Source organism: Balaenoptera ricei, chromosome 1, assembly GCF_028023285.1.
Source record: "Balaenoptera ricei isolate mBalRic1 chromosome 1, mBalRic1.hap2, whole genome shotgun sequence".
Lineage (NCBI taxonomy): Eukaryota > Metazoa > Chordata > Mammalia > Artiodactyla > Balaenopteridae > Balaenoptera > Balaenoptera ricei.
Window position 1 is genome coordinate 113,382,490 of NC_082639.1, and position 17,057 is coordinate 113,399,546.

The 17,057-nt window shown below is 35.5% G+C and overlaps 1 protein-coding gene across 6 annotated transcripts in view; it reads right to left on the reverse strand.

The window, feature by feature from the left end:
- Nucleotides 1-17,057, reverse strand: part of ASH1L (ASH1 like histone lysine methyltransferase) — a 210,619-nt gene that overhangs the window by 173,289 nt on the left and 20,273 nt on the right. For all 6 annotated transcript variants that reach the window (XM_059933231.1, XM_059933223.1, XM_059933240.1 and 3 more), the window contains one exon: nucleotides 10,738-11,258. In XM_059933231.1, the coding sequence (XP_059789214.1) occupies nucleotides 10,738-11,157 (420 nt within the window). In that variant the 5' untranslated portion in view covers nucleotides 11,158-11,258. The remainder of the gene's footprint in view (nucleotides 1-10,737; nucleotides 11,259-17,057) is intronic.

The window sequence follows — 17,057 nt, forward strand, 5'->3', positions numbered from 1 at the left end:
AGATTCTTAACCACTGCCCCACCAGGGAAGTCCCTTATTGAACCCTTTTTTTAAAGCATGTTCCGTGTTGATCATGAAATGCAAAAACTAAAAAGGTCACCTTGACACTTAAGGAACATTCACTAGTCAAAGAGAGACAAATTAATAATTACAATATGTGATATGTGTTCAAAACAGAGAAATATATGCAATGGAAGCACAGAGGTTAGAGTAACTAACTCTGCCTGCGAGGATTCAGGAAACATTTCAAAGAATTGGGTGACATCTGAGCTAACTCTTTCCACTCCCTCATCCTACTTCCTCTCTCTACTGTATACTGAAACTTCTTTCTTTTTGCTTGTTATTTAGGAACTTAGTAACCTTAAATTTATTCTTCTAATTTCTCATCTTTATCTTCGAAGCTGAAACAGAAGAAAAAAATGTCACCAAGTATGCCTAGGAAAATTTCCACTTGTTTGAGAATTCCTAACGGTCATAATTACCAAACAAGAGAAGTTACCAAGCTCCCCTGCCTTTGGCTTGTAATTTCCAGTATCTACCTGTGATTTCTTCAGCAGTCTTCTGTAGCTTCCTACCCATGCAATCAAGGGCTAGACAAGGAACTACAAGATAATCACACTCAGCAATTTTGCCAAAAAATGAAAAGGTGGGGTTCAGAAGCAGGTTCCATCTTGTTTCACTGTTTTTACTGTGAAAGTTACTACTGAATCCTGCAGTTATTAGGATCGTCTTTTTGCCTTTACATATATACTCAGATGTTAGTAATTCTATGTAGCTTGGTTAAAAACAGCTAAAATATTCTAGTATATATATTTACCATCTGTGAATTTTTGTCAAAATGCTTTTGTGCACCTCCTAAACTCTGACTTCCTAATATAGTAGCAGAACTTTATCGCAAGCGTGTATACTTGACTTTGAAATGTTTTCCAAAAATGAAGGTAAAATATACATAGCAGATCAGGACTTGGCTGTTAAAAAATAAAGAATAGAAAAAGACCAAATTTAACAGTTCAAAACCTGTTTTGTTTAAAGAGTGAGTTCTCATCACTATTTCACATTAACAGTACTTTATTTCTGACATCTTTGAGACATTACCTTCTTCTACTGATCTGTATTCCCTCAATTTAGCTAACAGATTTTGGAGAAACCAAAGCCTTTAGGAACACCATAAATCCAGCTTGGAGAAAGACTCATATTTATATTAAGGGGTTCCAAGAAAGCCACAGTTAATATGCAAACTATTGCCCCTTTCCCTGGTAGGTCTTTACCCAATCATATATACCTCTCTTAACATCTAACATTAGGCACTTGCTGGTGCAAAGTGATATTTATTTATAATGAAGAAGCAAAGGCTATATTAAATAGATCTTGTATGACACCTTCATATTTTTCCAGCTTTTAGCTGGGGGAGGGAAGAAGGAGTTATCAGGCATACAACAAAGGTTTCCCTTTCTTCTTGGAAGAGAATTCTTAATTGCTAGATTTTGAAATAGTTGGTTTCAAAAAAAAAAAACACACATATACCTTTAAACAGACCAACAACACCCAAGGGTCATTCTGAGATTTGCCAGCTGTACCCTGAATCCTCAATGCACCTCACTTCCCTTCCCCCCTTAACAGTTAAATCCTTGCAACTCATCCTTAAACCTGATCTCTAATGCCATCTGCTGTTGCAGTTCTGTGTCCTCAAGAAGCTCTACCAATCTGGTCCAATATTATTCCTGCTTGACTTTCACTACTGTATGAAGACCAAGGTAGTTCACTATTAACAGATTTATAAAATAAAATTCAGGTACTGTAACTTTGGTAATATTTAACATTACAGTTATAAATGATAGGGTTCCTACTTACTACAAGTAATCCTAAATTTCTCAAACAGAAAAACTTTCCCAAAGATCAATTTTAACTTTAAAATATTTCCTCTTTCTAAGAGGAATACTAATATAAAACAGGATCACAAATTTAAAAACAAAGAAAAAATCCCACGAACAAATCGGTATGGTCATGCAATTTCTGCTTTAAAATCTTATAGCATTGAGCTTCCCTGGGCGCAGTGGTTAAGAATCCACCTGCCAATGCAAGGGACACAGGTTCGAGCCCCGGTCCAGGAAGATCCCACATGCCGCAGAGCAACTAAGCCTGTGCGCTACACCTACTGAGCCTGCGCTCTAGAGCCCGTGAGCCACAACTGCCGGAGCCCGCACGCCTACAGCCCGTGCTCCGCAACAAGAGAAGCCACCGCAATGAGAAGCCCGTGCACCGCAAGGAAGAGTAGCCCCCACTCGCCGCAACTAGAGAAAGCCCGTGCCCAGCAACAAAGACCCAACTCCACCATAAATAAATAAATAAATAGATAAATAAAATCTTACAGCATTAAAAGCAACACTTTATGATTTTAAGATTAAAACTTACTTTGCAAGTCAGATCAGAGAAAAAAACTTCAACCAAAGATCTGATACAAAGAAAAAGTAGACAAAAAGTGAAGTGGAGGTTCCCTAAATTTTTGAGTGCAATATGAAGAGGTGATAAGTTCCCCACCTGTCTTCCATTCTTTATTATTTTCTTAGTACTCAACTACACTAAAGGGCTGTCAAATTCTTGTTTTACAGCACAACTGACAAACATCTAGGAGACATGCTAAAACCGCCTTTGCCCTTTACTATTTACTTTGCCCCCAGAGTCCTTCTCTTTCTAGCAATTTCTAACAAAGATGTCAACATCTAATTTTAATTATGAGTTCCTCTGTAAAGCTTTCCATGCATATTCTCCTGCTCATCACCTTCTCCTAACAATTCTGATTCCATAAACACTCCATATGTATTTCTATTATGGAAGTTATCATATTACATCATAATTACTCATTTACTGCACATAACAGGCACTCAAATATTTTATGGAGGAATAAATAAATAAAAGAATGTTATGAGTCTAGACAAGAGATTATGTTCAAAATTAAGTGATACAAAATTTGACCCTCCTTTGTGAAAACTACAAAGTAAAATATTAGTCCTATGATTAGTTTTCTAAAGTGTAATAGACAAAATAAAAATACATATTTAAGGTAAAGAAAATGTTCTGAAATTAGACAGTGGTGATCGCTGCACACCTCTGTATGTAGCTAATATACTGAATATACTAAAAACCTCTCAATTGTACAGTTTAAAAGAGTGAATTTTATGGTATTTGAATTGTATCTCAATTAAAATTATATACATTTTATCTAAAACCAGGCTAATCTAATATAGGGCACAATTTAAAGGAACTACTATATGCAGAAAACCTGACTTAGGCAGACAATTACTGCTGTTTAACAGATATGCCAAGGAAAGAAAAGCCAAAACCTAAGTAATATCAAACCCATTTTTTTCCTCAACATTTCATTTCAAAACAATTGGAATTTGTGTGAAACAAGAAAGACTGCTAGGCAAATTAACCGTACTGAGCAAGAACAGAGATAACTGTTATTATCTGTATATTTTCTTACTAAAGAACCTACATTAATCTATCAGTTATATAAATTTACTAAAATCTTAGGCCAACAGACCTTAATTAGAATACTTGGATTCACTGAGGGTTTTAATAATTCTCCATAAAAATCACTTCACTGAAACTCAAAATTACATCTCCAAAGGACTGTTTCTTAAATAATCTAACACTCATTTCTTTTCTAAACAGAAAACTACCTTTTGGCAGGGAAATTATAATTACAGCTGTAAATTTTAACACTCCCTCTTCTCCTTTTAAGTTGGTGTGTGATAAATACAAGTAAATATAATGACTTCCACCCCTACTTTCGCTTCCTAAAATACCGCAATAGAAGAATGACTATACCATTCTGACAACTTATGAAATGACACAGACACAACATGAAGTTGCAAGACAGCCAAACCCAAATTTTTACAGGAAATTTAAAAGAAAATATGCCTTTCTACCATAGACAAAAATGAGACAGGAAAATCTATTTTAAAATTAATAACGAATGTATTTCTTATAAAACAATCAGTTGATTTCTACTCTAGCCATAAGACAGGATAAATAGCATAAAGGTCCGTCTACTACAATAAAATAACTCAATCCAGCATAAGATGCCAAGTTTGTTGCACTGTGGCCTCATAGGAAGTAAGAAAAATCTCCAAGGGTACCAAAAGAAAAGAAAAGAAAAGAAAAAAGAAGGGTGATCTAAGTAGGCATAGTTGCCCAGAGGGTAAACGTACCAATCCATGGCCTAGGGGTAAAATGGGGCTCTCCCCCAGGAAAGGTGTTACTAACACACCCTAATTCCCAGCAAAGCAAATTCAGAGCTTCTGAAGGAGAACCAATTAGGTTCCAAGTTCAACCACAGATAAAGATGAACAAAATATGAACTTTATAATCAACTGGACAAGTTCTAGAAAAAAATTCTATTTTTATTAAAAATCACATAAAGCTTATAAACTAATAGGCAATAATGCAAGGAACACTCTTAAATATAAGTAATAAGGAAGGATTAACCCTACCAGATATAAAACATAATAATTAAAACTATCATGCTGGCAAATAAATAGAGACCAATGACACAAAGTGGGAAATCAGACCAGACTCAAGTACACATGGAAATTCAGTGTATGGTAAAGGTAGTGTCTCAAATCTGAGGACTAAAAAAAACTTCTTAATAAAAGGGTTGAGACAACTTGCAGCTATTTGGAAAAAGATAAACTTGGATCCACAACTCATATTACACATCATGATAAACTCCAAATGGATCAAATATTTATATATTTAAAATGAAACATTAGGGAATTCCCTAGCAGTCCAGTGGTTACAACCTGAGCTTTCACTGCTGTGGACCTGGGTTCAATCCCTGGCTGCGGAACTAAGATCCGTGGCCAAAAATAATAATAATAAAAAAATGAAACATTAAAAAACTCCTATTAAAAAATATAAGGAGATCTTTTATAAACTTAGAGTGAAGGCCCTTCTAGTTATATGTCAAATTCTAGAAGCCATAAAAGGAAAGACTTATTAATTAAATTCAGTAAAAAACTAAAGACTTCTGCATGGCAAAATAAAAAATAAGCAAGGTCTAAAAACAAATGAAAAACTGGAAAAAAAAATATTCGTCACCCATATTTCAAAGGGCTAAAGAAGCTCTCTTAGTTTCGTACAGGAAAATCCTCCACGATACGCTAACACACTATTTAAGTGGAAAAAACAATGACACAAAACAGTGTGTACAGTATAGTACCATTTATATTTTTAAACTGGGGGGGAGGGATTACTTGCATTTGCTTGTATATATATATATATATAATATATTTCTGGGAGATATCAAAGGCACTGATGTTGCAGTTATGTTCCTGGAAGCTTCTTTGCACCAATTTTGGTTCCAAACAACTTGTTCTTATTTATTTTCCAAGTAAGACAATTTCAATACACAGAACAGTTTTTCTTCATTTTGGTTGAGAAATGGTTGTTCTGCTTAGCTAGTTATCATAGTTAGCATGGGGTTGTCACATGATTGCCTAAAAGGAGACTCCAAAATGGATTTGAGGAGAGAGAAGGGTAATGATGGTAACAATGTTTCATTGTTTCCTTTTTTATCTTTTAAATTCTGAATCATAGGAGTGTATTACCTAATCAAAATAATAGTTGCTAGTCCAATATCCATACTCTTATACATTAAATTTTTTATATAACAGTTTCCCATGTCCAAAGTATCTCTTGCTATCTTAATCAGTTTCTGAATTCAGAGAGCAAGTTCAGGGTGAGAGGGATACCTGAAAATCTCTCAAAGACCTAAACGTTAAGAGCCAGGACTGTAAAACCCTTAGAAGACAACATAGGGGAAAATCTTCATGATGTTAGATTTGGCAGTGATATCTTGGCTATGACACCAAAGCACTGGCAATAGAAGAAAAAACAGACAAATTGGAGTTCACCAAAACTTAAAACGTCTATGCATCAGGACACTATCGAGAGAGGAAAAAGACAACCCACAGAACAGGAAAAAAATATTAGCAACTCATATATCTAGACTATATCTCGAACCCTGAAAACTCAGCAACAACAACAACAACAAATCCACAATTCAAAAGCAGTCAAAAGATTTAAACAGACATTTCTCCAAGGAAGATATACAAATAGTCAATAAGCTCAAGAAAAGATGCTCAACACCATTAGTCATCAAGGAAATGCAAAGCAAAACCACAGTGAGATACAACTTCATACCCTTTAGGATGGCTATTATTTAAAATACACATACATACACATATACACACACACACAGAAAGTAAAAAGCAGTGATGAGGATTTGGAGTAACTGAAACCCCCATGCATTGCTGGTGGGAATATGAAATGGTATAGCTGCTATGGAAAACAGTTTGGCAGTTCCTCAAAAAGATATAGACTTATCATAGGATCCAGCAAATCCAGCAATACTACTCCTAAGTATATTACCCAAAGGAATAGAATGCAGGAATCAAACAGATGTCTGTACACCAATGTTCACTGCAGCGTATTTTCCAATAGCCAAAATGTGGAAGCAATCCAAGTGCCCACAGATGATGAATGGATAAACACAAAGTGGTATAAACATATAATGGAAAATTATTCAGCCATAAAAAAGGAAGTAGTTCTGGTACATGCTACAACATGGATGAACTTGAAGACATTATGCTAAGTGAAATAAGCCAGACACAAAAGGACAAATATTGTATGATTCCACTTATATGAGGTACCTAGAATAGACAATTTCAGAGAGACAGAAAGTAGATTATAGGTTACCAGAGGCTTAGTGGAGGGGCAATACAGAGTTATTGTTTAATGGTTACAGAATTTCTGTTTCGGGTGATGAGAAGGTTTTGAAAACAGATAGTGGGGATGGTTGTACAACACTGTGAATGGAATTAGTGACACTGAATTTACACTTAAAAATGACCAAAATGGCAAATTCTATATTAATATATTTTACAATTTTTAAAAAATTAATAATGTAATATATCAAAACCCACTGAATTGTACAGTTTAAATGGGTGGATGGTATGATATGTGAGTTATATCTCAATAAAGATATTTTAAAAAACACCCAGACATACCGAGTCAAAACCAATAAGAAGGTATCAGGAATCTATACTTCTAATAAATATCTTACACATATATCTTGGTATATACTTGCAAGTATTCTATAAGATAGTTTCTTAGAAGTGACACTGAGGAATCAAGGAATTGTCCATTTTTAATTATGACAGATACAAGCAAACTACTCTCAAAAAGTACGGCATCTGGGACTTCCCTGGTGGCGCAGTGGTTAAGAATCCACCTGCCAATGCAGGGGACATGGGTTCGAGCCCTGATCCGGGAAGATCCCACATGCCACGGAGCAACTAAGCCCGTGTGCCACAACTACTGAGCCTGTGCTCTAGAGCATGCGAGCCACAACTACTGAGCCCACGTGCCACAACTACTGGAGCCCACGCGCCTAGAGCCCGTGCTCCACAACAAAGAGAAGCCACCACAATGAGAAGCCCACACACTGCAACAAAGAGTAGCCCCTGCTCACTGCAACTCGAGAAAGCCCGTACGCGGCAATGAAGACCCAACACAGCCAAAAATAAAAAAATTTAAAAATAAAAAATAAAAATAGTATGGTATCAGGACTTCCCTGGTGGTCCAATGGGTAAGACACCATGCTCCCAATGCAGGGGGCCCGGGTTCGATCCCTGGTCAGGGAACTAGATCCCACATGCATGGCACAACTAAGAAGTCCGCATGCCGAACTAAAAAAGACCCAACGTGCTGCAACTAAGACCAGGTGTGGAATGAATGAATGAATGAATGAATTTTTTTTTTTTAAAGTACAGTATCAATATACTCTCCAGCAACAGTGCATGAGAGTGGTTGTTTCCCCTATATTCTTGCCAACGCTGAATGTTATGAAATTTTTTAGTTTTGCCAAAATGTAATACAAAAAGATAAATCTCAAAAGTAATTAAAAATAAACCAAATACATCTTAAACAGTGCTGTATGTCAATTATATCGCAATAAAACTAGGAGAAAATACATTTAAAAAAACAAAAATCGGACCCTTAAAATCTGTAACTTATATGACATGAAGAGCATCTAATACTTCTCCAAAGAATAAACTAAACTTTAAACTTTAGTTATTAACATGCCAGTTACTAAAACTGTGGATTGAAATTTTTAAAAAATAAATGACATATTTGAATCACTCTAAATAATAGAATCCGTAAGTAAACTACTATAAATTTAACAATATGTCACATAATTCAAGAAACGGAAAATTTCACTTTTGAAACTGAACTTGACTTTTGCCATTAAAAATTACATCAACAGTTAACAGTGAGTTAGTACTAACCAGAATAGCAAATTATTTTTTCAGAGGGTCTTGTTTTTGCCCTCTGAACATTGTTGAAAGAAAAGTTCAATTAAGAAATAAAATATATGATCTATATTTCTATGTTTTTACTAGAAATTTAAGGCTTAATATTTGTTTTAAAAGCAGCACTGATGGACTTCCTTGGTGGTGCAGTGGTTAAGAATCCGCCTGCCAATGCAGGGGACATGGGTTCAAGCCCTGGTCTGGGAAGATCCCACATGTCGTGGAGCAACTAAGCCCGCGAGCCACAACTACTGAAGCCCGCGTGCCTAGAGCCCGTGCTCCACAACAAGAGAAGCCACCGCAGTGAGAAGCCCACGCACCGCAAGAAGAGTAGCCCCTGCTCACCACAACTAGAGAAAGCCAGCGCACAGCAACAAAGACCCAACACAGCCATAAATGAATGAATGAATGAATGGACAAAAACCCAACTACTTTTGAAGAACTGGGGGGAAATGTTTTGGTTGCTTTAAAATAAATAAAACTCCCAAGATTTCTTAGACTACCAACATGCCTCATAACAGTGTATCTTTCTCTCCTTAGCCACTGACGCTTAATCTTTTTGGAGTCATGAACCCTTTAGAGAAGCTGGTAAGAACTATGTAAAAACTCATCCAAACAAACACAAAATTCTTCACAGACCATCATATGCTGAGAGCAAGCACAGATAACCAAACTCTTCCAGAGATCCCTTGTAAAGCAATACCTTAGGCTGTAAAAAGAACATTCACAAGAATCTACCACATGCTAAATACTATATATAAATTTAATTCTTTTTTTTTTTAATTCTTTTTTTAAATTGAAGTACAGTTGACTTACAATATTGTGTTCATTTCAAGTATACAGCAAACTGATTCAGTTTTTTTTTTCATATTATATTCCATTATAGATTATTACAAGATACTGAATATAATTCCCTGCTCTATATAGTAAATCCTTATTGCTTATTTATTTCATGTATAGTAGTTTGTATATGTTAATCCCATACTCCTAATTTGTCCCTCTGTCCCTCTCTCTCCCTTTGGTAACCATAAATTTGTTTTCTATGTCTATGAGTCTGTTTCTGTTTTATATAAATATTCATTTATATTATTTTTAGATTCCACATATAAGTCATACCAAATAATATTTGCCTTTCTCTGTCTGACTTACTTCACTAAGTATAACATTCTCTAGGTCTATCTATGTTGCTGCAAATGGCAATATTTATTTCTTTTTTACGGCTGAGTAATATTCCCCTGTGTGTATATATATATATATGCATATATGTATATATGCATATATATATATACACACACATCTATATACATACATTCGTACACACCACATCTTCTTAAGCCAATCGTCTGTTGATTGGTACTTGGGTTGTATGTTTTGGCTACTGAAACTTCATTCTTTATTTACCCATTTAATACAGGCATTAATAGTCCCATGTTATAAATGAGGAAACCACAGCTCAGTTAAGATAAACCAAATTGACTGTGTACAGTTATTAAGCCAGGATTTGAATTTGGTTCTGACTCTGTAATTCATGCTCTTTACATCATTTATGAAGAACTAATTTAGAGGGCAGTAATATAGTCAACATCCTATGCTAAAGTAACTGTTGGAAAAATAAACACCTAACCCATTACCAACAGTGTTGTAAGTATACAGATAGCTTTCCTCAGGAACCACAAACTATATTCTGCTACAAATAATATAAATGGGATATAAACTACTTATATATTAAGAATAAGTATGTATTGTAGGTGAAATCCTTTCAGTACAAAACCTCATTATTAGCACTATTAAAAAAATACTATAGAAAGATTACTAAAGACAATCATCTCAAAGCCCTTTAAAAATTAGCTGTGCAAGACAAGCTCTAACATTGTCTCAAGTAAAAAGGTCTAGATAAAAATTTTTTAATCCACCTTTCAAAAATTCTTGAGGTCAGCAGGAATAGCACCATCCTGAAAGGTAGGTGGTTTTGTAATCATTTAACATCCTTAAGCCTCAGTTTCTTCTCTATTAATTTGTCTGTAGTCACACTATTAGTAAACAGGAGGGCAAGATTCAACTCTAGGTTTCCTAACTAAAAATCCAATCAATATTCTTTCCACTAGGCCATGTAGGAGCAGCAACCTGGATATACCCCATTTAAAATATTTGCCGTAATTTTACAAGTACATACATGGTTATACCATCACTCACATCTCTGACAAGCCTCAAAGCCTGTTTTGCCTCACAAAACAGACTTTGGAAATAACATAAAAAGATTAAAATCAAAATTCCTAAAATATGTACGTAGGTTCGATAAAAATTAATAGTGAAATCCAAATATTGTTAATGATCACATATTGTTGGGAATTCTACTTACCCGCTTTGAAGGACAGTGCTCATTCTTTTCATCTGTCATCTTCCCACTTTTAAGTGCTTTCCTTGGGTGCTTGATAGTTGTTTTTATGGCAGGTCGACATACATAGTTCTCCAAGTTCTTTGGAGGTTTTTTAGTTCTCTTAGCCTGAAGGCCGATTTTCAATTTTAAATTTCCCTCTGAAAAGTTTGTCTCTTTCACTGAAAACTGTTGCTGTGCATCAGTCAAACCATCATCTTTCCCTGCTTCGATGGCTCTTTCCCGATTCCACTTGCGAAGGTCCTCTTCCTCCTTTGTGTTGTTCTCTAGCTCTACTTCTCTCTTGCTGACCAGTGTACCAGTATTGATGGCAGAGGGACTCTTTCTTGAAAATCCTTCGGAATCAGAACCCAATCCTAACATAGCAGTATTTCTAGGGTCCATCACAAGTGTATGTTATTGCCAAGGAATCTTACGAAAATTTTACAGAACTGTGTTCCATAAAAAACAGGGATCTCCAAAACTGGCAACCAGCATCTCTTTCTCTGCAGGATAGACCATAACAAAAAATTTATCAGAACAGAGGCAATTATTAACATGAGAAATGGGTATGGGGGGAGGAGAACAAGAAGATCAGGAAGAACCGAAAATCAGTTAAAATGGATCAAAATGCAGTTCAAAATGGATTTAAATTCATTTAGTTATAAATAAATTTAAATTTCAGAATAAGTTTATTATTCTCCAGATATCATAAATAAGCTGTAGTGGTATGGTGAAAATCAATGTTTAAGATCCACTGTTCTAACTCAAGCAACAAGCTTCTGCAACTGACAGTAAAGCAAACACAGTCTAAGATAAAAATAATATCATATATTTTAACACTCCTCAGTTTCAAAGGAATATATTTCTTACATTTTAGTTAAATAAAATCAATTTCATTGAAGGTAAAGAACCATGTTTTGGGCTGGTTTCAGCACTCCAATATTATTTATAGGAGGTGGTAGACTTTTTAGGTTAGGACTCTTAGGCTGGAATTATCTCTAATGCTGGTTTACAGTTCAACTCTGAATTCATTTACTCATTCATTCATTAAAAAATATTTCTAAACACCTATCATGTGCCAGGCATTGTGTAACACCCTGGAAATACAGTATTCAACAAAACAGATCCAGTTCCTAAACTTACAAGCCTTATACTCTAGTGAGAAAGACAAACATTAAATAATTATATACATGATTTAGAACAGTTGTTAAAAAAACTCTAAAAACCAGAAATATATTTTCACAAGTTTTCCCAGTAGCAAATAGTCAGCCGTCATGCTTCAGTCTCCCAAATCTATAAATTATTTTAAAACCAGAACGTAGATTTATTATTTTACAATAGTTGGTACACCTTAACAGAGAATCTGAATAATCCACACAGGGCAACCCCCTTCTCATAAATAAAGATCCTCAGGAAACCATATACGATTGGCATATAATCTAGTGACTAGAGAATATAAAACCAAAACAAAATAATTCACTATTCTTGAGGACTGACAGACTAGCCTTTATTTCAAGCATATATCCGGATCAAGATCCAGGACCAGTATCTGGAAAAAAAAGAACATCCTATCCCTTAGAAAGTTCCATTTATGAAGTAGAATATTTTATAGTTTAAACTATGTGCCTTAAGACTTTTCTTTCCAACAAGATTATAAGAGTTTCAAAGGCAAAGATCATATGATACAACTTTTACAACTCCTACAAGAAATGTAAGTAGAATGCATAGCCCAATGACTGGCACACAGCAAGGCTCAATAGAAGGTGACGACCATAGCAGCATTTTAAGTAGTTACTCAACAAATACTGGCCAACTGACTAAAGTGTATTCCTATTCTATTCATTCACACAAACAGCTGAAAGAGTAATTTTCAAATCAACTGTATATGACAATTATTCTTGCTGTCTACCACTTCATATATTAACACTTCACAATGGCATTCAAGGCTCTTCATAATCTGGCTCTAACTTCTCAAACTTGTCTTTCCTTATTTCCCAACACACATCCCCTATGATTTAGTCAATTCAGTTTTCTTCAACTTCCCTGGTGCTCCAAGGGCTAAGACTCCAAGCTCCCAATGCAGGGGGCCCAGGTTTGATCCCTGGTCAGGGAACTAGATCCCACATGCTGCAACTAAGAGTTCGCACGCCTCAACAAAGATCCCGCGTGCCGCAACTAAGACCCCACACAGCCAAATAAATAAATATTTTTTTAAAATTCTGTTTTCTTTACTGTCCCTAACAAATCATGTTCATTTCTGCTTCTGTGCCATGTGCTTTCTTTCCTTTAAAAGTACAAAGTCCTATCTTCCCCATGATGTGTTCACATCCTGAAACTCAAAACTCTGAAAATCAAAAGTTTTCTCATAACACCCTAGTGACAAAATGTGACCTGACCTGATCTGGATCCATTTTGGTCTTAATTACCACAATTTCTATGAACAGTCATACACTTCAGTGCAGAAGTACTAAAGTGTTTGATTAAGGAGTCTTCTTTGCCAGCTCTTCTTTTTCTCCCTTAACTCTTAACACTGGAGTGCCCCCAGGGCATGCTCTTTCCTTTTCTATCTACACTAACTTCCTAAATGACCAGATCCAGTCTTTTGAATTTAAATGCCATCTAACACAGATGATTCAAAAATTTCTATCTCCAGACAGAGACCAGCTGAGACCCCCTCCTGGAACTCCAGATTCATATATTTAAATGCCTACTTGACACACTGACTAGATAGTTAATAATTAGGCACTTCAAGCTTAACATGTCCAAAGTCAATTCACCTTCGCCAAGCTCGCCAAATCTGTTCTTCCCACAGGCTTACTCATCTCAATAAATGCAACTCCAACCAGAAATATTTAGACCAAAAATTTTGAATCATCTGTGATTCCTTTCTTTTTCTAATGCCCCATATGTCCACTCGGTAGGAAAAGTCTTCTTTACCTTCAAAATATATGTGGAACCTATTTCTCACTAATTTGACAGCTACCAATCAGATCCAACTGATAATATCTGCCCTGTACTATTTCAATAACCTCCTAACTGGTTCCTTGTTTCCACCTTTGTATCTCTTTATAGTCTTCTCAACTCAACAGCAGGGTAATCCTTTTAAAGCCTGTATCATATCATGTCACTCCTCTGCTCAAAAACCCTTTCAATGGCTTCCCATCTCACTCAAAGTAAAAGCCAAAGTCTTTACAATGGTCTAAATTCCCTACAATCCCCTCTACCTCTCTTCCACCTCCTACCAGTCTCCCCACTTAGTTCCAAGAAGGGGGGGAGGGGCACAGGTATTCTCTTTCCGTTTTTCAAATTCAACAAAAATACTCCTACCTGAGGGCCTTTGCACTTATTATTCTACCTGACTAGAACACCCTTTCCCCAGATCACTGCATGGTTTGCTCTGTCACTTCCATCATGTCTTTGCCTAAATATAACTTATAGAAGAGGCATTCCCTTTACAGAATAGAAAAACACCCATCCCACCTCTTCTCACACTCTATCCTGTTTTATTTCTCCTGTGCTCTTTTCACCATCTGGTGTACAATATATTTATTTATTGTCTACACGCTTCCATTGGAATGTAAAGTCCACATGGAAGTGGATTTTTGTCAGCTTGGTTCAATGCACTATTCCAGCATCAAGAACGGTACCTGGCACATAGGTGGTAGTCAATAAATATTTAAATTAACCCCATGCCTTATGTGGGTTACATGTTATTGGCTTCAATTTGTTCCTTTTCTAGTTTTTTCCCTCCTCTTTCTTTCTTGTTTCTTAAATTCAAATGCCCATCCAGGGTTTCGTGTTACTAATGGTGAACTGATGGACCTGCCAAGTATCTTATTGGTTAGTTATTAAAAGAAATCCTTTTTGGAATAAAAACAAATAATAATTTACACAAAAACTACTACTTTTACATTCACTACTCACAAGTACACACATTTTAAAATTTCCCTATAATTTTTGATTTTCATAATGAAAGAATTACAGAAGTCTTAATGTATATTTATAAATATATAAAGTAGAATTTCCGTATTTCTTTCAAAGAACTCAAAGCATTTTTTACCAGCACTTACTCACTGTCAAAACATTCCAGAGAAGGGTTTGGAGAGCATGATTCTCTTCATTTTAAAAATGGAAAAAACTGAAACCAAGTGACACAGATTATTAAATAATAGCAAAGTATCAATAAACTGAAAAGAAAATTAATTTGAAAATATTGATCACTACCCTAGAAATGTATGTAGGAATAGAGAAATATTACGTTTCCTTAACTTGATCAAGGAGAAAAAAGAATAGTATCCTTAGGGCATATTCTGTGAATCCACTTAGGCAGTAAGACTGGAAAATCATGACTGGCAAACTCCACATACCAAATTTAAGTGTTTCTAGTAAAGATAAATCCAAGTTCTGAAGATACTTCACAACAAAGAATGCTTTTATCTGCTAAATGTAAACTGCCTGAAAAGCAGTCCCTACAGCAGCTGCCAGACGTTGTTTTTGAACTTTCAAAGCAATGTTCTTTGTGAATGATATTCTTTCAGCTTTTGGAAAGATGTATCTATACAATCTAGGTTTTCCATCCAGGGGCAAGGATGCTATGTTGTTACACAACTTATTCTGGTTTCTACTATAATACATTCAATTTAAAACACAGTTGCAAGGAGAAACACAGAACTAAGAATGCTAGAATCTCTTCATTCATGCTCAAAGAGGCAAACTCAACATTCATCTCACGTGCAACTCTGGGATTTACATTTTCAAACCACTGAAACAATCCAAAACAGTCTAGCCCAAATTCAAGGGAAATTAACATTAATCTACAGCATGAAGCCCTTTTTCCCAGATGATTTTAGCTATGAACAAACTTTTTAGAAAATTGCTAATTACAGTTGACCCTTGAACAACAAGGGTTTGAACTGCACAGGTCCACTTAAATGAAGATTTCTTCAATAGTAAACTCTACAGTACTACATGATTTGCAGTTGGTTGAATCCACAGACGTGGAGGAACCGCATATACAGAGGGCTGACTATGTGGGTTTTCGACAGCTTGGAGGGTCAGCGCCCCTAACCCCCGTTTTGTTCAAGGGTCAACTGTATATATTTTCTAAGTACTACAAATATTGAGTCCTTACAGTGGGTTTAGCATTAGCAATTTAAAAATAATAAAAATACCAAAGTTTTACTGAGCTCTTAATATGTGCAAAGCTCTATGCTAAAAGTTTTATACAGATTATCTCATTTTAAGCCTCACTATCACCATGAGGTAGTTCCTATTATTCTTCTCTTTTTAGAGATGAAAAGACAAGTTAACAGCCAATAAAAGGTAGAGTCTAGATCTGTCTGGCTCCTCTTAAACACTATGTTATTCTGCCTCCCAAAGATCATTTTTAGTCCTGATCTTATTACTCCTCTCTGCTACATTTGGCATATTTGATATTTGAAACTCTCACCTGGCTACTATGATCACACATTCTACTGGCTCTCCAACTACCTCTCTAACCAGTCCACCATTTCCTTTATGGATTCATCATTCTTAAACTATCCCTTCATCCATTCAATAAATATTTTCACAGTCTCTAAATATGTTTTGAGAATTGTGATACCCACTGTAGATATAGTCATAAGTAATACAAATATAGTCCTTGGCGTCATGAACTTTAAATTTAGCGGGGGAGACGGATGAATGACTTATCATACAAATATATATAACTTCTAATAAATGTGAAGGTACTACTATGTGAGGTAGTATATCAAGGAAACTTGGAGGTATGGGGAACATATCTTAGAAAAACATGTAACTATAAGCTGAGACCCAGTACGAGCAGGGAATAGCCAGGCAAAAGGTGGAGGTGAAAATGATCCAAAAATAGGGAACAGTGGGTGCAAAAACTCCGAGACTGTAAAGGTTAACAGTAGGTAAACCAAATGGAGAACAGCACAATACGAAAATGGAATGTTAAACGAAAATAGCTTGCAGAAGGCCTTGTTGGCCTACATGAAAGATATGGAATTCAAAAAAAAGCTCTGAAAAGCAGAGTAATGATACAATTTACATTTTAAGAAAACTTCTCTGGTTGCTGTGGAAGAATGCTTAGAAAGATAGTAAAAGTTGATTCTGGAATAACAGTCATAAGATTGACAGATTAGGGTAGTAGCTCTGGAAATTTTTTAAGAATGGATGGATTAAGAGATATTTTAGAGGTATAATAGATATGATTTGTCAGTAAGAAGTAGGAGGGGAGGGAAATAAAATATGAAGACTTGAGCAATCATAGAATTGTATGGTGGTACCATTTAGACACT